General features: G+C 44.9%; 1 protein-coding gene across 1 annotated transcript in view; it reads right to left on the minus strand.

Moving 5' to 3' along the window:
- The window catches only part of HMCN1 (hemicentin 1), a 921,797-nt gene that overhangs the window by 212,803 nt on the left and 685,056 nt on the right, over positions 1 to 23,938 (minus strand). Inside the window, exons 92-95 of the mRNA XM_075322013.1 lie at positions 22,068 to 22,238; positions 16,115 to 16,285; positions 3,995 to 4,144; positions 562 to 699 (exon numbers count right to left, since the gene is read on the minus strand). Coding sequence (XP_075178128.1) covers positions 562 to 699; positions 3,995 to 4,144; positions 16,115 to 16,285; positions 22,068 to 22,238 — 630 coding nt within the window. The remainder of the gene's footprint in view (positions 1 to 561; positions 700 to 3,994; positions 4,145 to 16,114; positions 16,286 to 22,067; positions 22,239 to 23,938) is intronic.

Genomic DNA, 23,938 nt, shown 5'->3' on the forward strand with positions numbered 1-23,938 from the left:
CAGACACAGATATAATTTCTTCAAACAGTGGAACTTTACTTGATTTCGTTAGAGGGATACTTTCGACTCGCATGACACAGATATCACCCCAACTGTCCGGGCTCTATCCCTGTTCTGGGAACGCAGTTAACAAACAGTCCTCTAAAGAGCAGGACCCCACGTGTCCGGGGTCAAAGGGTTGACCCTTAGGATCTTCTATATCAAATGGTTTGGGCATGTTATCACTTTCTCCTACTGGGGTCTCTCCAGCCCTCCTTCTAGATCCTGCCCTATTTATACTCTGCTCCCTCCTTGCTTCCTAGAGATGCCAGGAAAGTAGTATCCAGCTACCCGTGCCACCTACCGTAGTGGCCATTTACCAATTCACACAGTACAGACTAATACATTTAACAACCTTCCTGCGTTCTGGCCACTTCTGCAGGGGTGGCATAGCCTTGACCAACCTTACATACAATTTAGTTTTAACAAAAAAAGATAGCATTGATACTCCAATCAATTAAAAAAGACATATGCAAAGATTAATAAATTTTCTAATGTAGAACTAAGCTTGCTTGTCCATACCTGTTGCAAACTCCACTTGAGACTCTCTTGTAAATTCTCCACCTGTAAGTGTAAACCCATTCACAGCGCCCTCAATTTCTTTAGCTACAGTCCAATATATTGGATTCAAAACTGAGGCAAGATTTCTCATAGAAGGGCCTAAATATAAGAAAAGGAATTGAAGTAAATGTATGTTTAAAAGAAGGTAGCAATAATGTGTTTATTGGCTGGCAAATACTTTTTCACCAAGTCTGAAAATCCAGCTCAACAGAGTAAGGCTGGGTTCACACAAGCATATTTCACAGTCCGGACATAGACCACAATACATTAACCAAAGAAAACCTCAAATGTGTGCATGACACTCAGAAAATTCTAAATCAACAACGAAAATTGTCCCAAAATCAAGACAATAAAAAGCGATTCATGCTAAAAGATATATACTTTATTTTTAGATTAAAATATTTGTTAATTAAAAATATAAAAAACAGAGAATTGCTCCTGAGAGGGACCAGAAAAAATACCCAGAATATGGAAATTGTACAAAAGTCTACAGGAAAGGTGAAATTGGCAACAATAAATAGATAGATAATGTGCAATAAAGGTCCTACAACATATAGTATGTAATATAAATTAGTTGTAAAATACCAATTCATATAAAAAAAAAATGACTACATAGAAAATATAAAATATTATGATCATTGCACAAACCCAATTAATCTACCATCCATTTATTGCTGTAAATTGCACATGCCCTGGTGATAGGTGACTGTACAGAGCCTGGGTCTGGGGTGGAGGGACCTGTTCACCCAGACCCAGGCTCTGCACGGTCACCTATTTAGGTAAATATATAACCTTGGGTTATTTGTACAACAGGAGAGGTTTACTCTAATGTATATCGGCAGTTCATGTGCACTTTATATCTTCCCTGGCAGCTAATTTTGGTGCATTTAGTTCTCTTTGTCTGTATAGTTTATGTAATAGCAGCATGAATATAATGTTTACATTCACCAGGGCATGTGCAATTCAGAGCAATAAATGGATGGTAGATTAATTGTGTTTGTGCAATGATCATAATATCTTATATTTTCTATGTAGTCTTTTTTTTTTATATGAATTGGTATTTTACAACTAATTTATATTACATACTATATGTTGTAGGACCTTTATTGCACATTATCTATCTATTTATTGTTGCCAATTTTACCTTTCCCGTAGACTTTTGTACAATTTCCATATTCTGGGTATTTTTTCTGGTCCCTCTCAGGAGCAATTCTCTGTTTTTTATATTTTTAATTAACAAATATTTTAATCTAAAAATAAAGTATATATCTTTTAGCATGAATCGCTTTTTATTGTCTTGATTTTGGGACAATTTTCATTGTTGATATAGACCACAATACGTAGACTGAGGGTGGGTCTCCCAGCCCGAACTTATAGTCTCATATAATTATATTAGGCTTTAAAATCGGGTCTGGTGATGTGTGTAAAACCGATGGATGACACACTGAAGATATATTTGTACATGACAATTCCATCTGAATTTTACCTGCCTTTAAGTGATACCTTGTTAAGAGTCAATGGATAAAGAAATTCAGATGGTCTGCCTGCTTCACTGAAAATAAATAGAAGAGTGAAAAAGGCAAAGGCAAAGAGGAGAAAGGACTAGAGAAAAAAAATTGGATGATAACACTGAGGTTAATATCACACCAGCAAATAAAAAAAATGATTGATTATCAGCCAGATTTTATATCAATTGTCATCCATGTGCAATCCATATGGCCTCCATTTTTATACATCAGAGCTTATTAAAATTTACAGAACAAATACAGTTTCCTATGTTAATTGCAATGTATCTGTAAAAATTGGATGGTATATGGTTGATCCATATAGAATGTGAATTGATTTTTTTTTTTTGCAGACCCATAGACTTGAATAAGCCATAGACTTGAGTAAGCCGGTCTCAACAGATTTATAGAAGCTACTAGTGCATGCTGTGATTTTTTTTTTGGCTCATCTGAACAGACAAAGTGAATAACATTGGACAACGTGCTGTCAGTTTTTTCACAGACAGTAGGTCAGAGCAAAAATAGTCATGTAAACATCACACGGATGTGTTGATGAATTAGCTTAAAGGGGTGGTTCACCACTCTGCAATGGTGGCCACATACCTGTAAAACTGATAGGGAAGGCTTTTTTCAAATACCTTGTTCAGTCAATTGTGCCTTTGAGTGGCGCTATTGCGCTACATTAATCCCCATGAAGTGACCCCACCCTCCCGAGGTTCCATGACCTCTGAGATCTGGTGATGTCACATCAACTTCCAGTTAAAAAACAAGGTTTCTCTCAAATACCTTGTGTTGGCAATAGTGCCTGTGAGTGACGCTACTGGGGTCCACTCATCCCCTTCTTGTGATCCCCCAGGGCTCCATGACCTCTGATGTCCAGTAATGTCACATCAACTTCCAGTTGACCTGACATCACCATGGTCTGCCCCAGTCGTCCTGAATGACTGGGCAGTGGGCAGAGTTTCACCGCTCATCATAGCCCAGCGTCACAGCCCAGCATCTCCCTGCTCCGTCCTCCTTCACTGCAGAGCGCTGCAAGCAGTAGCAACGCTGGGCTGTGACGAGCAGTGAAACGCCGCCCACAGCTCAGTCATTCAGGAAGACTGCTGCCCGCCTCAGTTAATGTGACATTACTGGATCTGAGAGGTCATGGAGCCTGGGAGGTCACGCAATGGGGATGAGCGGTCCGCAATAGCGCTGCTCAGAAGCACTATTGACAACAAAAGGTATTACTCTGTCGGCTGTCAGCTGGGCACTGTGCTTCACATGTGAGTGACTTGTTCCCTATTGCCTAATCTGTGTGCAATTCTAATCCTGGCAATCACCCCTTCATTGAACTGGTAGGTTGAGAGAGGTTGTTTCATCAATTGCACCTGTGTTACCTCCTTTATTATGTGGGATTGCTGTATCCTGTCTGTGCATTTGTACCTATGGTCTTGGCTGGTAAACACTATTGTCTTTTTGCTATGTTTAGAATGAAATCCACTATAACAACTTCTGTCATCTCACTGCACAGATATTGTCCGTGTAGTGTCGGTGACTACAACAAAAGCCAAATAATACCCACACAGTGTTACACTATTCCCACACTTACCTCACATTGTGCGGCAGTGCCTGGAGCGTATAATCATTTGTTTCACATAGTAATATGCATTGCCCACTCTAAAACTCATACCTCTACATTATAATCCACTAGTTCAAATGGCTATTTTATGGAGAAACAGTGACATCAGACAAGAGAAAATATATTCCGTTTCACCTAATTTATATCAGGTAGCATTATATGAATAAGGGTGTACCAAGCACTATAGATATTTCTGTAACTTACATCATGAGAACCTATGAAAAGTTAAATACAAGAAAAAAAAGCAAAGTTTTACTTTTCTTACCCAGAGTATTGGGAATGTTATTATATTGTGCCTTTATTGTGCTTCTTGGTGAATCAAGAGAGTTGCTAATTGTGCCATTAAGGAATGCAATGCCAAAGTCAAGGTCATTGATGGTTCCAACTAGAGTTCCTCTAATTAACTGAGCTCCACCTAAACATAGTAACATAATAAAAAATAGTGAATCAAAAGTCAGATTAGGTGTAAGGAAGAAAAAGTCAGTTACGAAATAGTACAAAGTCAGGCGCTGTGCAGGAAGGAGAGTGGCGGAGAGTTGAATATTTCTGTACAGGCTTTTCACCTTCATTAGGTTTTTCTGTTCTCTTCTATTTAAGAAGTACAGATTTGGAAGAGATAAAGCTTTACGAGAACTGATGCTCTCATTTTCCTACAATTAACCTTTATTGCATGAACATTAGAGATGAAATTGAGTGCATGATTTAGCACTTCACTATGATACTTGTTGAAAGATATAGAAAGGTGCAGTGACCTATTCATCATGGAAATCTAGTTATACAGACTGTTTAACCTATTTTCTAGGCATACTCTGTGATATCCCCAAAGGTGATTGTGTGTCTATGTGCGTGTGTGTGTGTAAGCAAGTGTGTGCAGGGGCTAAGTATCATTATTAAATTGTGTATGGGTGCATGTGTATCTGTGTGTGCGTGTGTGTGTGCAAGTGAGTGTGTGTATTGGCTAAGTATCATTATTAAATTGTGTGTATGTATGTGTGTACATGTGGGCGTGTGCATGTGTATGTGTGTGCAAGTGAGTGTGTGTATTGGCTAAGTATCATTATTAAATTGTGTGTATGTATGTGTGTACATGTGGGCGTGTGCATGTGTATGTGTGTGCAAGTGAGTGTGTGTATTGGCTAAGTATCATTATTAAATTGTGTGTATGTATGTGTGTACATGTGGGTGTGTGCATGTGTATGTGTGTGCAAGTGAGTGTGTGTGTGAAGCCCCACAGGTGTTGTGTCGGTGTCGGTGCATTACCTTCAGGGACTCCATGTTGCTGGATCTCCGTCACTGGTAGGAAATCTTCTTGTTTGATCGTGACGCCACTCTCAGTATTGCGGTCAGTGGGGACCGCCACTGCAGGTTAGGGGACGCCTGGGGCTGATGGTGTGTGCAGTTAGATGTAGGAGCCTCCTGAGAGTGAGGCAAGCCCCAGGGCCCTGTGTAGGTTTGTAGTACCACAAGTCGCAGAATGACCACACAGGCAGGATGTCTTTCAGGGTTTTTACTCACTTCAGGTGGCAGGGTGAGTAACCCGGGCGTAGCTGAGATAAACCAGGTAGGAACCAGGTATCCTTCAGGCTGACTTTATGAGGGTGACTACTGACTCGCCTTCCTTAGCCCTCGGTGGTTTGGGGTGACCCCGACTTTGAGTCCCTATGGGGGTCACCCAGGGAAGATGCTGCAGCCTCTCTCCCCTTGTTGTTTGCCGTGTGCTTGTTCCCCGGACCAGGCCACTCCAGCCTCTTGCCTCCTATGACCTATGGGCCCTAACTTGCGGTTACGTGGCTGCGGCTTTTGGTTGTGGTGGTGTGGGCTGTAAGAGCCCCACACCGGCAGGTTTAGCAGGGAAAGGTGAATCTATCCTCGCTTCGGGATCTGCCGCCCGGTTGGGCCTGGTGCTCTCTAGAAGTCTCCTTACTTCCCACTCCGTGCACTCTCTAGCTGAAGCTGGCTTTCAGGCAGCACTCCTAGTTGACCGTTCTCCCCCGTCTGTAGCCACTGCGCGGGCGCTGTTAGACAGCATCAGCCCCACAGGTCTGCTCCTCACTGAGCCCTCTGGAGTTCTGCTCTAACCGACTCACTGGTGGGTTTTTTTTCCATCTCTACTCTTTCTGCTGACATCTCCTCAGTCCGAGCTCCAAGCTCTAACTAACTCCTCCTATCTCTCTTTCCTTCCCCACTTGTGTCTGCCTACGCCACCTAGCAACCAGACTCTCTTACCACACCCCTTGAGAGGAGATGGAAGCTCTCACCCCCTCCACTATTCCAGTGAAGGCGTAGGCTCTGCCCCCTCCTGGGTTCCCCAGGGGTCCTCTCTTAGGTACATGTGTGAGGCCTGATCACTATGCGCCTGTGTTCCACACCCCAGTCAGCCATCTGGATTACCTGTATTGTACTGTCCCCAGCATGGGTGCAGTACTCAGTGGTGCCTGACCAGGTCAGGGGCGCCACATTCCCCCTTAGTTATCACCAGCACGTCCTCGGGCTGCAAGACAACATTTTAAAATGCATAAAACATTAAAACATGTAAAACATTTTTAAAAGCACCAGGTATCAGACATCACCACCCTCCACCCACAAGTCCGTTAACCCACCCAAAACCCTCTCACGTTGGCCGCAACTTCAGCCACTTCTGGCAGGATGTATAGGCGGCTTTCATGGGCTGGTGGTTTCAGGGTATACCTGGCCTGGTGGATCCGCGCCGTCAGCCTCTTCTGGCAGGATGCAGAGGCGGACTCCACAGTTGGTGCTGACCAGGTACCCTCTTTGTGGTGGTGAGCCAAGGCCCCATAAACAGGCGTGCTCTCTGGTCGCAGGTGAGCCAAGGCCCTTTTCTACGGACGGGCCCCCCTGGTTGCAGACGAGCCAAGCCCCTAAACAGGCTGGCCCTGGTGGTGGTGCCACTGGTGTAACTATTTACACTGCGAGAGTTTGTGGCTATAGCAAGTTCATAGCCTTAAGTTTGTTTCTCACAATAGTTTTTGTGGGCGCATTTCTTAAACGTTGCAAAACAAAACTTTTCAAAACTGATCAAAACAGTAACTTCTCTTCTTACTTTCCTTTACTTTACTCCTCTTTTTCACTAGGGCGAGGGCACGTTGGGCACTGGCACCTGTGACTTTCCTGCTCTTTGTCTCTTTCTTCATCTGTGGTTGCCTCATCTATAGGTTCTGTGTCTTTCCTTTCTTGGTCTGCATCTGATTCCTTTTCTGTATCTGTTTCTTTATCTCTGTCTTGTCTTTCTTGTCTTTCTTGTCTTTCTTGTCTTTCTTGTCTTTCTTGTCTTTCTTGTCTTTCTTGTCTTTCTTGTCTTTCTTGTCTTTCTTGTCTTTCTTGTCTTTCTTGTCTTGGACATGGTGCTACATCGAGCGCATACAATCCCCTTTCACCTTCATGCAGAGTGAACTGTACTGCTTCTCCAATTTTCAAATTTCTGCCGGAATGTCCTCTGGGCAGGTGGGCTTGAACATCTCTCCTGTTAACAAATATGCCCTCTTTTATTCCTTTCACTACAATGAAGCCGTATCCACTTTTCAGGTTGAAGTCCTCTACTATTCCTCTGTAAAGGGGTCCTCTAGCCTGGGCTTTGGACCTTCTTAGGCACCTTTTCTCCTCCAGATCTCTGGCTGTAACCTCTTTCTGTTCTGGGGACTGTGGTGTCGGAGGACGCTTTGATCTGCTGCGCCGTGTCTTGCGGGCTGGGTTCATGCCTGCAGGCTCCCAGGTGAGGTCTTTGGGCTGATCTTCGTCTGCTGACGGTGTCAAGTCTTCCTCCTCCCAGCGGGAATAGGGCAGCATCTCCGGCTCTGGGTAGGGGTCTGCTGCGGCTGGCGTCGGAGTCAGCCCTTCTGCTTCCTGGCCTCCTCTCCCCCTTAGTTCTTCCTGGCACTCCTCTGGTGGCAGGACTGGGGATGGACTTTCTTCTGCTGGCCCGGGCGGGGGACTCTCCGGCGCGGCTGCAGGGGTTGCCTGAATCTCCTCAGGGGTGCATGGGGGGCGCAGGTACAGATCCACCAACCACTGGGGAAACTTGGCCTCCATGTCAGCCCTCATCTGCCAGTATTCTTCCTCCAGCGTGGGCTTCCTATCAGAGACCTCCGTGGATTGGGGAGCGGTATCAGCTCTGGCCTTGCAGGCCGGGGTAAATGGTATGTCTCTTTTATCTTGGCGGGCCGCGCCCTGTATGGCGGCGGCCTGGTCTTGGCGGGCCGGGCAGGGCATCGCTGCGGCGGCCTGGTCTGTGCGGGCCGGGCAGGGCATCGCTGCGGCGGCCTGATCTGTGCGGGCCGGGCAGGGCATCGCTGCGGCGGCCTGGTCTGTGCGGGCCGGGCAGGGCATCACTGCGGTGGTCGGAGCTTGGCGGGCCGCACCCGGCGGGGCTGCGGCCTGGTTCAGCATATCACCTGCGGCGCGGACGAGCGTCGCTGCTGCGTTGGAGTCTTGGCGGGCTGGGTTCAGCAGGGTGGCAGCCTGGGTCAGCGTCACACCTGCAGCACGGATGAGCACTGCCGTGGTGGTCGGAGCCCTGCGGGACAGGCGGGGCATCGCTGCAGCGGCCTGGGCTTGGCGGGCTGCTTCTAGCGTGGCTGCGGCCTGGTCCAGCATCGCCGCGCCGGGCGCCTCTTCGGGGACCGCGGGCGTGGCTGCAGGGGTCGGGGCACTCGCGCTGGCCGGGGCATCACTTGACTCACCCACCGGTGGCAGCATCGGGGTCTGCGTCGTCGCCGCTCGGTCTGACATGCGTCGCGCGGCTCCCTCCTCGTAGGTCCGCACCGCCGCAGCCATCCCCAGGAACTCCGCGTACTCTTCTCTGACCTGCTCTATGACCCGGGTCTCCAGTCGATCACAGAACTGGGCCAGCTCCCGATACCACCAGGCAGCGGAGCCTGGTTCTGGGTTCCTGCTGTCAGACGCCATTCCTTCTGCGCCGTCTTCCGCACGATCTCCCAGCGGTGGCCTCGTCGCTGCCTCCTGTAGCAAGCTGTCCAGCTTCTGTTCTGCCTCTTTCAGCAGCTTCTCTCCCAGCAGCAGGCTTGTGGCTCCCTTTCTGTTCCGCCGTTTCTCGACGCTTCCACTCTCATAGCTGGCAAGGTCAGAACTCTGCAGGGGATCTCTGGGTAGCCACACCTCTTCGTGGGCGGTCACTTCTTCCAGCGCGGGCTGCTGTTGTTTTTCAGCGCGCTTTTCATGGTGGCAATATGGCGGCGCTTCCAATTTTTCAAGCGGACCGCCCAGGCACATGGTCACCTGTCTCAACAGGTCTAGTCCTTATCCTGTTCGTGACGCCAGATGTGAAGCCCCACAGGTGTTGTGTCGGTGTCGGTGCATTACCTTCAGGGACTCCATGTTGCTGGATCTCCGTCACTGGTAGGAAATCTTCTTGTTTGATCGTGACGCCACTCTCAGTATTGCGGTCAGTGGGGACCGCCACTGCAGGTTAGGGGACGCCTGGGGCTGATGGTGTGTGCAGTTAGATGTAGGAGCCTCCTGAGAGTGAGGCAAGCCCCAGGGCCCTGTGTAGGTTTGTAGTACCACAAGTCGCAGAATGACCACACAGGCAGGATGTCTTTCAGGGTTTTTACTCACTTCAGGTGGCAGGGTGAGTAACCCGGGCGTAGCTGAGATAAACCAGGTAGGAACCAGGTATCCTTCAGGCTGACTTTATGAGGGTGACTACTGACTCGCCTTCCTTAGCCCTCGGTGGTTTGGGGTGACCCCGACTTTGAGTCCCTATGGGGGTCACCCAGGGAAGATGCTGCAGCCTCTCTCCCCTTGTTGTTTGCCGTGTGCTTGTTCCCCGGACCAGGCCACTCCAGCCTCTTGCCTCCTATGACCTATGGGCCCTAACTTGCGGTTACGTGGCTGCGGCTTTTGGTTGTGGTGGTGTGGGCTGTAAGAGCCCCACACCGGCAGGTTTAGCAGGGAAAGGTGAATCTATCCTCGCTTCGGGATCTGCCGCCCGGTTGGGCCTGGTGCTCTCTAGAAGTCTCCTTACTTCCCACTCCGTGCACTCTCTAGCTGAAGCTGGCTTTCAGGCAGCACTCCTAGTTGACCGTTCTCCCCCGTCTGTAGCCACTGCGCGGGCGCTGTTAGACAGCATCAGCCCCACAGGTCTGCTCCTCACTGAGCCCTCTGGAGTTCTGCTCTAACCGACTCACTGGTGGGTTTTTTTTCCATCTCTACTCTTTCTGCTGACATCTCCTCAGTCCGAGCTCCAAGCTCTAACTAACTCCTCCTATCTCTCTTTCCTTCCCCACTTGTGTCTGCCTACGCCACCTAGCAACCAGACTCTCTTACCACACCCCTTGAGAGGAGATGGAAGCTCTCACCCCCTCCACTATTCCAGTGAAGGCGTAGGCTCTGCCCCCTCCTGGGTTCCCCAGGGGTCCTCTCTTAGGTACATGTGTGAGGCCTGATCACTATGCGCCTGTGTTCCACACCCCAGTCAGCCATCTGGATTACCTGTATTGTACTGTCCCCAGCATGGGTGCAGTACTCAGTGGTGCCTGACCAGGTCAGGGGCGCCACATGTGTATGGGCTAAGTATCATTATTAAATTGTGTGTATTTGTGTGTACATGTGTGTGTGTGCATGTGTGTATCTGTGTGTGCATTTGTGTGCAAGCAAGTGTGTGTAGGGGCTAAGTATCATTATTAAATGGTGTGTGTCTGTGTGCATGTTTGTGTGCGTGTGTGTGCATGTGTGTATATGTGTGTCTGTCTGCATTAGAGTGTGTGTTTAGGGGGTAGCTATCATTCTTACATCATGTGTATGTGCATGTGTATGTATGTGCGCGTGTATGTGTGTGTAGTACGTAACTATTATTATTACAGCATGACTATGTGCATGTGTGTATGTGTATGCACATGTGTGTGTATAGGAGGTAACTATCATTATTACATTGTGTGTATGTGCATGTGTGTAGAGGATAAGAGTTGTCTCCATCCCCTTTTGTGAATGGTATGGTACTGCATTATCCATATATAACTGTTCATTCTAGTTCTGCCTGTGATGAATGGAGGACAGAAATGTCAACCTGTTATGGAGTTCAGTCTGAAAACTGCAAGATTTAAAGATTTTTTTTATCTGTAACTTTAAAATGTTAAAAATAAACATAAAAACTTTTTTTTCTGATAATGGGTAACTTTATAACTTCATTACAAATTTTCTTTAAAATCAAATTATTCCAAGAGTGTGATCACATTTTCTCTCTATTTCCATATACAAAATCTACCGCTAAATGCAAAAGCAAAGTTTGTGAATTGTGACGTATTTACAACTCTTAAGGCTACTTTACACGCTGCGATATCGGTCCCGATATCGCTAGCGTGGGTACCCGCCCCCATCTGTTGTGTGACACGGGCAAATCGCTGCCCGTGCCACACAACATCGTGCAGACCCATCACACATACTTACCTGCCCGGCGACGTCGCTGTGACCGGCGAACCGCCTCCTTTCTAAGGGGGCGGTCCGTGCGGCGTCACAGCGATGTCACTGAGCGGCCGCCCAATAGAAGCGGAGGGGCGGAGATGAGTGGCCGGAACATCCCGCCCACCTCCTTCCTTCCTCATAGCGGCCGGGAGGCAGGTAAGAAGAGGTTCCTCGTTCCTGCGGCGTCACACATAGCGATGTGTGCTGCCGCAGGAGCGACGAACTACATCGTTACTGCTGCAGTAACGATAATCGAGAATGGACCCCCATGTCACCGATAAGCGATTTTGCACGTTTTTGCAATGATGCAAAATCGCTCATCGGTGTCACACGCAGCAACATTGCTAATGCGGCCGGATGTGCGTCACCAATTCTGTGACCCCAACGACTCCATATTAGCAATGTCGCAGCGTGTAAAGCCCCCTTTATCCACATAACCGTGATAATGCTTCTTCCTCAAAATTGACATATGATGCAGCTTTTTAGATCCGTGGCATGTTGATTCTTACAACAGATTCTCTCCACAGACATAACCCTTTATGTGCTGAATTTGCAGTGGATTTGGAACAAAATCTGAGATGAATATTGATTATCAAGTGTGGACATCCCCAAGTCTCAATTTAAAAAATTCTATAATCCTGGGGCACTTTGAAATTAATTTTGCTAGTGTAGAATTTGCAGATTTGCATTTATTACACAATACAGCTGTAATGTCGGACGTTGGCAAAAATTTCATACATAAAGGCTTTTTAAAATTGATATAGCAAGATACGTGGGGCTGCTGTTGAGTCTTTGGCTTTGTGATTTTTTTTGTTTCTATGGTAACGAATGTTGTATCACATGAAATCCTTATGTGTCTCATATACAGTATGTTTTCAAAATGTTGTGTTTGTTGCTTATAGCAACAGTGTTCTACGCATGCGGGAAAACAAAATAGCGGAGTGTAATGCGATCTTCACAGCAACTGAGAGCAGAGGAGTGATAAAATTCTTGTTTTTGCAAGGAAAGTCCGCGAAGGATATCATGGTGATATGTCACAGACATTGGGGGATCAATGCCCTTCATATTCCACAGTTAAGAACTGGGTTACCAAATTTAAAATGGGCCACTTCAGCACCAATGATGAGGTATGTCCTGGACGACCGAGAGTGATTGTTGTTCCGGAGATCGTCGATGCTGTGCACGACCTTATACTGGAGAATTGACAAATTTCAGCTAAAGCAATAGCAGACATCATGAGGATTTCCCGTGAACGTGTGTGTGTCATTATCCATGAACATTTGGACATGAGGAAGCTATCTGCAAAGTGGGTCCTCAAATGTTTGACAACAGATCAGAGAAGCGTGCGAGTGAAAACTTTCCGGTCCATTTATCTTTCCGGACAGATAAGAACTTCCTGGATCGACTGGTCACTATGGATGAGACTTGGATTTATTTGTATGACCCTGAAAACAAGCAGTCAAAAGAGTGGAGGCACAGTGGTTCTCCTCGTCCAAAGATGTTCAGGGTGCAAAAATCAGCCACTAAGGGGATGACATCTGTGTTCTGGGACAAGGAGGGCGTGCTGCTGGTGGACTACCTTCAAATGGGTGCCACCCTCAATGCAAGGTATTACATTGAACTTTTGGACAATTTGAAGGCAGCTCTGAAGGCCAAAAGGCATGGCAAGCTGTCCAAAGGAATCTTGTTCCTGCAAGACAACACCTTTCTCACACAGCACAAGCGACCACGACAAAACTGGCAGAACTGGGCTTCCAGCTGGTTGACCACCCACCTTATTCACCAGATCTAGCTCCCTCTGACTATCATCTGTGTCCAAACCTGAAGAAACGCCTCAAGGGTACCAAATTTCACACTATTTCTGATGCCATGGCTACTACGGATGCCTGGCATGAGGCACAACCAAAATCCTTCTTTTTGCTAGGCTTACAGAACTTGGAATAACCGATGTAAGAAGTGTGTTGTCATCAGTGGAGAGTATGTGGAATAAATGTAAAGTTTCATCATCCTATCTCATTTCTTTCTGGGTAAAGCCAAATACTTATCAACAGCCACTTGTATTACTTTGACATCTGTGGCAAATTACTGAAAAGTCTACATAAAAAGCATTTTGTTTTTTGGTGTTTTGGTTATGGAGTTTTTACTGTAGGTTTCACCAGAGCTCAAACTTTTCCTACTGGGGCCTCATCAGAGAAACCAAAGATATTGTCCAGACCTTACCAGACATATTGTCCGAGCCTCACCATCTGTAGTGCAAGTAAACACTAAAATTGTAAATATTTGCCAATTTTTTGTTTTTCTAAGCACACTAACATTACAACAGGTACAAAATGAGTCAATTTCGAGTTTTAGTTTGGAGTTAGAGAAAGGATGTAATCATAGATTGGACTGTGCAGCAAATGGGCCCTGATTCATCATGGTATTGGTTTAGGAAATCCATCATAAAACACTCTAAGTTGCACATTTTTTCCGCCATGCGACATTGTGTACCATCCCCGTGCCAGCAGCCGAGCCGCTCGGATCCGGAACCGCGGTGGCGCAAGGGGTCTCCGGACCCGGGGGTTTGCGCGGTCACTCGTGTTTGAAAAGGGGGTATATACAGGGGAGTTAGAAGTTCGTGACGCCACCCACGGTGCGTGGTAAGATGGAGTACCACCGCTGCTGTTGGTGGGGGGAGCCCGGTGGCGATAGTATGGCAGCAAGGTGTTTAACCCCTCCGTGGGTAGGGTGGTTTGTGCTCCGGGGCCCCGTGGTGGTGCAGGGGGGGAGCCATTGGGAAAAGGAAGGGTCACTGCGTACTCAGTCCAAGAATACTGACACCGACAGCTTGTAAACTAGAATTCTGAGCATTGCTGCAGCAAGGAGGGAGCATGCTTGGATCCGTGCCCTTGGTGTTGCTTGTTAACCTGTGTCCTTTTCCATGGCACCTTCTAACTTGTTGGACCCTATAGTCTGGAACTAATCGGGTCCCGCTCACCCGTATGGCTAACGGAGTGAGCTTGCTCTCAGGGTTCACGCTTGGGATTTGGTGGACTGTACTTTGGGAAAAGTCCTATCCCCTCGTTGCAATAGTACCCCGATTTTGGAGCAGGTGAGGGATGAATCTTGAAGACTTCACCCCCGTCGGGTAAATTACCAGGACGCTTGAAGCTACTTCCCAGCCTAAGGTCCACGTACCCCGTCGTGCCCTGGCCCCTGCCCAGAGATGGCTCAAGGCCTCCGGCTGTCCTCCTCGGCAAGTCTGTGCCCCTTGACATGATTCCCTGCAATTGGGGTTCCAGCTCCTCCCAGGCCCAGACCAACAACTGCCACCTAGGATTCTACTCAGAGCCCAGCTCCTCACCCTTCATTCTCCACTTCACACACTGCTCCTCTTTGACACTTCTCACCTCCCCTTACTAACCCCCTAAGTGGGCGACCCTATTCTCATCAGGCCCCCCAATGATGTGTCTGTTGGGTATGGTGTAAAGTGTTTCTAGGGTTTTGACTGGCTCTGATCTTAGCAACACCAAAGAACAGGGATCCGTAACCAAGGAGGATGCGGATACTGTGCAGAAATGCTGATTGCACAATACCCTGTGACGACTTGATAGGCCAAGGCGTCACATTTGCACAAAAATGTAGCAATTTGCAGCGTTTTTTACATTAGTTTTTCCCTGCTCCACCAAAATTGGTGCAGCTGGGCAGGAAGTGGATAGAATGGGGGCATGGTGCTACAGTTCGTCTAATGAAGAAGTCAGACCAGATGTTTTCCTTCAGTCCCTGACTGGATAAAGCTTTGTAGACAGATGCACGGAGGCTCACACCACTTTTCAGATTCACTAACAGAGCCATGTGTCTCTTTATTAATCATTAATGTCTGACTCCAACATACGCCCTAATCAAGACTGGTGTTGTTTATACCAGTCTTGAGAAATTGTTGCTATTATATCTTTTGTGAAACCTGCCTCCCAAAGTGCAGCTCACCAACAACTAGTTGTTGCCTCAATATCCCTGGTGAAGCCAGCCTCACAGGTTGAGGAGCACTCTCGGGCAGTGTTTCCCAATTCCAGTCCTCAAGGCCCACCAACAGGGCATGTTTTCAGGATTTCCTTAACACTGCAATGGTGTTGGAATCCTCACCTGTGCAGGTAATTAAAATATCACCTATGCAATGCTAAGGAAATCCTGAAAACATGCACTGTAGGTGGCCTTAAGGACTGCAGTTGGGGACACTGGTCTAGAGTGCTTGAAAAATTACAGAAGAGATACACATCATTTAAAATGTTACAAAGTAAATGATGCCACTGAACAATGTTTAATAAAGAGAACAAAAAAGTTATGAAAAACACTTGAAATTTATGTAATCCGTTTTTTTTAAGTACTTTTAAATATGTGAGAGGAATTAGGGTGGAAATAGCTCATTTTCTTGAACACATGGAATTTTATAATGTATTTCGCACAATGTAAGAGACAATATAGTCTGTCTAATGCTGGGGTCACACTGGTGTATGACTCACATGAGTGCAATGTGAGAGAATCTTGAATTGCACTCGGCCCAATGTTAATCAGGCAGCTCATATCTGTGAGTTTTGCTCAGTCCTAATCAATCTCAGGAAAAAATAGCTGCATGCTTTGATTGTCTGAATTTCTCGGCTCACTCGCACCCATACAAGTCTATGGGTGCGTATGAAACATCGGACTGCACTCAGATGACATCTGAGAGCAGTCTAATATACGCACAGACAGGCAATGGAGGAGATGGAGAAATCACTCTCTCTCTCTTCTCCACAGTTGTGATCTATTCGCAAGATCGGATCGCGGTTGCATAACACTTGGACCACACTCACAAGAGTGCGTGAGCCAAGAGTCATTAGTATATCGCATCCAATGCACTCACATTGGATGCCATACACAAGTGTGACTCCAGCCTAATTTACCATTTAAACCATATGAATGTACTGGTTACCTTGGCAAGCTTGAACATTGCATTTCTGAAGCTGAGTGGAGTCCCCTGGGCATGTGCGAACACTGTTAGATTCCATGGGATGCTTGCACAAGCGGGTCCGAAGCTGTTGGCCACCACCACATGAAGCAGAGCATTTACTCCAGGCTTCCCATGGGCCCCAATTACCATCAACTATAAGTAAAATTAGAATGTAAATGTTTCAGAATTCTCATACTTTTGCTAATATACAGTGGGTATGGAAAGTATTCAAACCCCTTTAATTTTTTTCACTCTTTGTTTCATTGCAGACATTTGTTAAATTTAAAAAGGTTCATTTTTTTCTCATTAATGTACACTTTGCACCCCATCCCTCATGTTGACAGAAAAAAACAGAAGTGTTGAAATGTTTGCAATTTTTTTTTAAAGAAAAACTGAAATATCACATGGTCATATGTATTCAGACTTGTTGCTCAAACATTCATATTTAAGTCACATGCAGTCCATTCCCTTGTGATCCGCCTTGAGATGGTTCTACTTCTTCATTGGAGTCCAGCTGTGTTTAATTAAACTGATAGGACTTGATTTGGAAAGGCACACACCTGTCAATATAATACCTTACAGCTCACAATACATGTCACACCAAATGAGAATCATGAGTTCAAAGGAACTGCCCAAGGAGCTCAGAGACAGAATTGCGACAAGGCAGAGATTCGGCTAAGATTACAAAAGAATTTCTTCAGTACTCAAGGTCTCTAATGCGGGCATCACACGATACGATCTATCGTGTGATCGCATGAGCGATCGTACCCGCCTCCGTCGTTTGTGCATCATAGGCAATTAGTTGCCCGTGGCGCACAGAGTCGTTAAACCGCCGTCACATGCACTTACCTGCTGAGCGACGTCGCTTTGGGCGGCAAACATCCACTTCCTGAAGGGGGTGGGACGTTCGGCGTCACAGCGACATCACACAGCGGCCGGCAGGAGCTGCGGGACGCAGGTAAGCTGTGTTCATCGTTCCTGGGGTGTCACACGGAGTGACGTGTGCTGCCCCGGGTAAGATGAACAACCGGCACAAAGAAAAATAAACGACTTTTTAAAAATGAGCGGCGTGTCAACGATACACGATTTGTGAACGTTCTGCGTCGCTCGTAGGTGTCACACGGGACGACGTCGTAAACGATGCCGGATGTTCGTCACGAAAACCGTGACCCCGACGACATATCGCATGATAGATCGTCTCGTGTGACGCCTGCATAAGAGCACATTGGCCTCTATAATCCTTAATGGAAGAAGTTTGAGACCACCAGAACTCTTCCTAGACCTGGTCATCCAGCCAAACTGAGCAATCGTGGGAGAAGAGCCTTGGTGAGAGAGGTAAAGAATAATCCCAAGCTCACTGTGGCTGAGCTTCAGAGATGCAGTAGGGAGATGGGATAAAGTTGCACAAAGTCAACTATCACTGCAGCCCTCCACCATTTGGGCCTTTATGGCAGAGTGGCTTGATGGAAGCCTCTCCTCAGTGCAAGACATAAAAGCCTGCATAGAGTTTGCAAAAAAACACATAAAGGACTCCCAGACTATGACAAATAAGATTCTCTTGTCTGATGAGACAAAGATAGAACTTTTTGGTGATAATTCTAAGTGGTATTGTGTGGAGAAAACCAGGTACCTCATCACAGTGAAACATGGTGGTGGCAGCATCATACCAGAGGGGGATTTTTCAGCCACAGGGACAGGACGACTGGTTGCAATTGAAGGAAAGATGAATGTGGCCAAGTACAGAGATATCCTGGAAGAAAACCTCTACCAGAGTGCTCTGGACCTCAGACTTGGCTGAAGGTTCCCCTTCGAACAAGACAATGACCCTAAGCACACAGCTAAAATAAAATAATAAAGGAGTGGCTTTTGAACAATTCTGTGACCATTCTTGACCGGCCCAGCTAGAGCCCTGACCTAAACCCAACTGAGCATCTCAGCAGAGACCTGAAAATGGCTGTCCACCAACGTTCACCATCTAACCTGACGTAACTGGAGAGGATCTGCAAGGAAGAATGGCAGAGGATCCCCAAATCCAGGTGTGAAAAACGTGTTGCATCATTCCCAAGAAGACTCATGGCTGTACTAGCTCAAAAAGGTGTTTCTATTCAGTACTAAGCAAAGGGCCTGAATACTTATGACCACATGATATTTCAGTTTTTCTTTTTTATAAAATTTGCAAAAATTTCTACATTTGTTTTGTTCTGTCAAGATTTCTGTCAAGCAGAGTGTACATTAATGAGAAAAAAATAAACTTTTTTGAATTTACCAAATGACTGCAATGAAACAAATAGTGAAAAATTTAAAGTGGTCTGAATACTTTCCGTACCCACTGTAAATGCAGAATAATGAATAACAGTACAGTGAGACAAAATATCAGGAAGTTGTGTTTTAGGCAGTTATGAAGGTTGCCCAATACTTTAATATCGATGATCTATCCTCAGGAAAGGTCATCAGTACCCCCACCAAACAGCTGTTATCAGCTACAGTAATGGCTGGAGCGACTATATGGAACAGTGAATAGGTTGGATAGCACAGCTCCGTACATTGTTTAGTGGCCACTATTGAGAACCATCGTTCAGGAAAAAGGAAGCAGGGGAGCGGTGCATTCCTGAAAGTAGAAATCATAGCCAACTCCTTTAAAACAAATACATTCTATTTCTGTTTTCATATTTTCGCCAAAATTCAGCTCTTACTTAACAATTATTACTAACTAATATACCCATGTCCTTTGACTGCCCACTTTTATTCCATAGAATAAATATGCAAGTATACTATTACTAAGGCCTAGATACATTATGTTCCATTCTGTACTTGCCACGGCATTAGTACATAAAGTACCAAATGTGCTAAATAAAAGTGTTTACTGAAGTCTCGAATTATATTTTCAAGTAGTCAAAAATGGAAAAACTGTTAAACATCCAAGAAATTAGAAAAACAACTCCCTGGGGGAGATATAGCTTGATATTTGTTATTTGTGCAACTGACTTGTCAAGTCACTATTATAATTAAAGATTGTCTTTTTTATTCTAGTGTAATTACAGTAATCAGTGTGTGTTAATGTGTAAACTCAGATTCCAAATTTTTTACTAATATCATAAATAATTTTAAAAAATATACAATTTATTGAGGAAGGTCACAGCTCTGAGCATTAGCATAAACAAATCAACATAGGAAAATCATTGCTCACACAGTGAAATATCTGGATTTCTTGCAGTTTAATTGCTATCTAGTATCTGCGCAATATGCTAGATACAGTATTGTAATCAATATCCAAACACGTAGGTTGTTAATGAATAGGGAAACGATTCCCATTTCCCCAATGAAAAAAAGGGAAAACTCCAAACAATGTATATATACTACAAAGGTGAGAGTAATGAACCAAAAAATAAATTAAAGACATTTCATAACAAGATATATATATCGTAGCTCAATAAAGATTCAAATGGAAGGGCGCAAGAACTAGTAGTAGCTAGGAAAATATATCCACAGGTTCCATAAAGTGATTAAACTTAAAAATCAGGCCGCAGCTGTGGTATATAGTTGCCAAAGAAACAACAAAGGAGTGGTGTACTATACTGAATCCATTGATAAATAAGCAAACAGTAAGGCAGATAATGTTAGTGCTTACCCATGGCAGTCAGTCCCAAATGTGCACCTGCAGCCCCTACACACATTTCGTGTTTTCTTCCTTGGAGGGGTCAATTAGTATATCAGAAAACAGGAAAAAAAATTCCAAGTGCAGTAAAATAGGGAAAGACACCTAATTCTACTATTGATTTTAGGTTTTATTTTTACAGTCTTAATATTGTGCAGCATCAATGAAATAACAAGGTGATTTTCCAGGTCAGCAATGCCACATGTATGCGTTCTTTTTTAATTTTTTAATTTTACCTTCTTAACTATTGTGATCACTCCTGGTCCTTCTCATTTTCATTGAAGCTATGGGCTTGCAAGACTTGATGATAATGGATTTGATGGTGATCTGGGTGATCATCAGAGATTGAGATATGTTTTTAGAACCCAACCCTGACATATTTTTCAACATCTTTGTCTCTCACTTGCTTGGTTATTTCCTTGGTCCTCATGATGTTGTTTAGTTAGTGGTGTCTCTTGCTGAATGGTGTTGCAGCCTCTGCAGGCTTTCAGAAAAGATGTGTATATACTGACAGACCATGTAAGGGTATGTGCGCACGTTGCTTTTTACCTGCTTTTTTGCTGCTTTTTCTTCTGCGCTGTTTAATGCCAAAATGGATGTGTTCTTCTATTCAAGCAAAGTCTATGGGAATTTGGGTTTCTTGTTCACACTATGTTGTTCAAAATGCTGCCTTTTTGTGGCAGAACTTTGGTCAAAAACTCAGCTTTGCAGTGCAAAACCCAAATGGCAAAAACAATTGACATGTTGCTTCTTTGAAAAGCTGAGTTTTTGACCAAAGTTCTGCCACAAAAAGGCAGCATTTTGAACAACATAGTGTGAACAAGAAACCCAAATTCCCATAGACTTTGCTTGAATAGAAGAACACATCCATTTTGGCATTAAACAGCGCAGAAGAAAAAGCAGCAAAAAAGCAGGTAAAAAGCAACGTGCGCACATACCCTTACACTTGGATTGCACACAGGTGGACTTCCTTTCACTAAGCATGTGTCTTATGAAGGTAATTGCTTGCAACAGAAATTTTAAAGGTTTTCAGAGCAAAAGGGGTGAAAACATACACAGGGCAATTTTTAGTTATTTCATCCCATATATTTAACTTTTGCCTATATTTTTCTCACTTCATTTCCCCAACTTTGACTATTTAATGCTGATGTAACAAGATAGGTAAAAAGCAAAGGGAGTGAATACTTTTGTGGGGTACTATATGGTACACTAGTTTCAACAGTAATGTTCACCTTGTTTTTTAAAACTGGACTGAATCCTTCACTGCTAATGCATTGTATTTGTGGTCCTTGTTTCATCTGAAGGTATGCAACCTGAGTGGGAAACATCTGAAAGCAATAACATTACACACCCAGAGGAACCCATGTCACTGGTGTTTAGGATTGTGATAATGTTATGCACAACAGATTTCCAAAATGGTAAATAAATCCTCTTTTTTAACTACTGCGCCTGGCCCTAATTGGTTCCTTTACAGGCTAAAGATCCTAGCTGCACAATCCCTGGTGGCACCATAACAGCTGGAATAACCCTAGCTACAACACTAGGAAACCACAACTCAGACTTGAGTATTTGAAAGGCCATTGAGTTGTTCCTCAAACCTCTTAAGGAATCATAGTGAAAAAGCAGAGCAGTTTAACCCATGCTAGAGAAAGATAGTTAGGGAGCCATGGTGTGGAAACATAAACACGTGCCTAGTCGGATGAAGGTGAAGCAGCTACAGCCAGTAAGAATTGCCTCCTACAACCTAACTAAAACAGGAGAAATGAATAGGTTAGATAAGTGAGACAGCAATGAGAAAATACCAAGCTGGTCTCTGACGGCAAAATCCAGGGCAGTGGGGCTGAAACTTCAAAGCAGGATCCCCAAAGTAAGAGAGCCAGCAGAGAAGATCAGTATGAGGAAGGTATAAATAGCCACACCCGAAAGGTGATAGGACAGATAAAATTAACAAATGAAAACATCTACTGACAGCAAATCAAAAGGATTGAAACAAAAATAAAAAGATAATCATAAGAATAGGAATCGACCATGCTATGGCTCAGTGGAGGAGGAAACCAACCACCCAACACAAGGTCACTGGATCGAGTCCTAAATGATGACAGACAAAACAACTTGGCCATGCGACCCTTACACATACATTCTGGTTTGCTCCATGACATACATATCTATCCTGGAGCATAAAGTGGTTCATTGTCCTGCAAGTATTTTGAATAATTAACTGTAACTTACCCTATAAGAATGTATGTCAACCTTATTAAAACCATGCAGCACAGTACTTACCAGGACATTTAATTGTGTTACATTTGTGTATCTCTGTATCAGCACCAGTGCAGCCTCTTCCACTGTTTGAGGGAACTGGGTTATCACAAGCTCGATATCTTCTCATCTGCCCACCATTGCAGGTTCGACTACATAATCCCCAAGAACTCCAAGATCCCCAGTTTCCATGAACTACAATAAAAAGCTATAGCTTAGTGCATATATAAAATATAAATCATTATTATTAGATTCAAAATTATGGGAGGATGCATGTGAGAAGAGAAAAGCATGTTGATTATGTATTGTCAATAGTTTATCTAGTGTTATCAACCATTGTAATCTTGTCTGATGATACTGTAAAAACTGATGAAATGTAACCTTTACAAATTAGTAAGCATTGGTTTATTGTAAAGCTCAATTGTTATGATGAATATGGGATAGCAGAAAACCGGGGCTCCTACACTGACCCTCAAGCTAGCGGGCCCTAAGCTATCCCTAATCTTAGGGAAAATTCTAATGCTGGAGAGGTCCGAGTCTCCTTTTTGTTCTTGCTCTTGACCAGTCCTGATCTGATACCCCATTCCCCTCTACCAGGGAGGGTCAGGACAGGAGTGAGATGAAACCCACAGAAATAGACAGACAGCGGAAACCAAAACTCTGTCACTCAGCACGCACACACAGAAATATAAGACAATGATGGATTAGGAGGAAATCAAGAGCAGGGAGAAAGCAACAAGACAACAGAGGTAAACTCCACAAGAATTCCAAGCAAAAAGGAACTTTCACAAGAAAATCTGGAAAACCAAATCTCAAAGAACAACACATAATAAAATATACACCGTGTGCAGAATTATTAGGCAAATGAGTATTTTGATCACATGATACTTTTTATACATGTTGTCCTACTCCAAGCCATATAGGCTTGAGAGCCAACTACCAATTAAGTAAATCAGGTGATGTGCATCTCTGTAATGAGGAGGGGTGTGGTGTAATGACATCAACACCCTATATAAGGTGTTCTTAATTATTAGGCAACTTTCTTTCCTTTGGCAAAATGGGTCAGAAGACAGATTTGACAGGCTCTGAAAAGTCCAAAATTGTGAGATGTCTTGCAGAGGTATGCAGCAGTCTAATAATTTGCCTAATAATTCTGCACACGGTGTAGCTGTTATGGGTAGAAGATTTTATTTAGCATAAATAGGAGGTGAGTAGATGTGATTGGCTTCCTGGCAATATGCGATAAAATGAGCCTCACAAGCAAAGTAGCAGAGATTAACCCTTGTTAGCCTGCCTATGAATCAGCACACAGCAGGTCAATGCTTAAGTCTGCCTGTGTTGATTACACCAGAGAAACTATTGGGCAGAGTATCACTGCCCCTCGCGCACAACCTCACTTACCCCCATCACACGCACTTACCTGTCCTGTGACGTCCCTCTGGCCGGCGATCCACCTCCTTTCTAGGGGGGCAGGTCGTGCGGCGTCACAGCGACGTCACACGGCAGCCGTCCAATAGAAGCGGAGGGGTGGAGATGAGCGGGACTTAAACATCCTGCCCACCTGCTTCCTTCCGCATTGGCGGTGGAGGCAGGTAAGGAGATGTTCCTCACTCTTGCGGTGTCACACATAGCGATGTGTGCTGTCTCAGGAACGAGAAACAACATCGCTAATTAGAAGAGAACGATTTTTTGTTTTAGGATGACCTCTCCGAGGCAAATGATTTTGTCCGCTTTTGCGATCGCTTAAGGTCGCACATAAGTGTCACACGCTGCGATATCGTTAATGAAGCCAGATGTGCGTCACAAACAACGTGACCCTGACGATAATTCATTAACGATATCGTAGCGTGTAAAGCCCGCTTAACACTGCCATGACTGTCAGTGAAGTTTGTGCA

Source organism: Anomaloglossus baeobatrachus, chromosome 8, assembly GCF_048569485.1.
Source record: "Anomaloglossus baeobatrachus isolate aAnoBae1 chromosome 8, aAnoBae1.hap1, whole genome shotgun sequence".
In the NCBI taxonomy this organism is placed as follows: Eukaryota; Metazoa; Chordata; class Amphibia; order Anura; family Aromobatidae; genus Anomaloglossus; species Anomaloglossus baeobatrachus.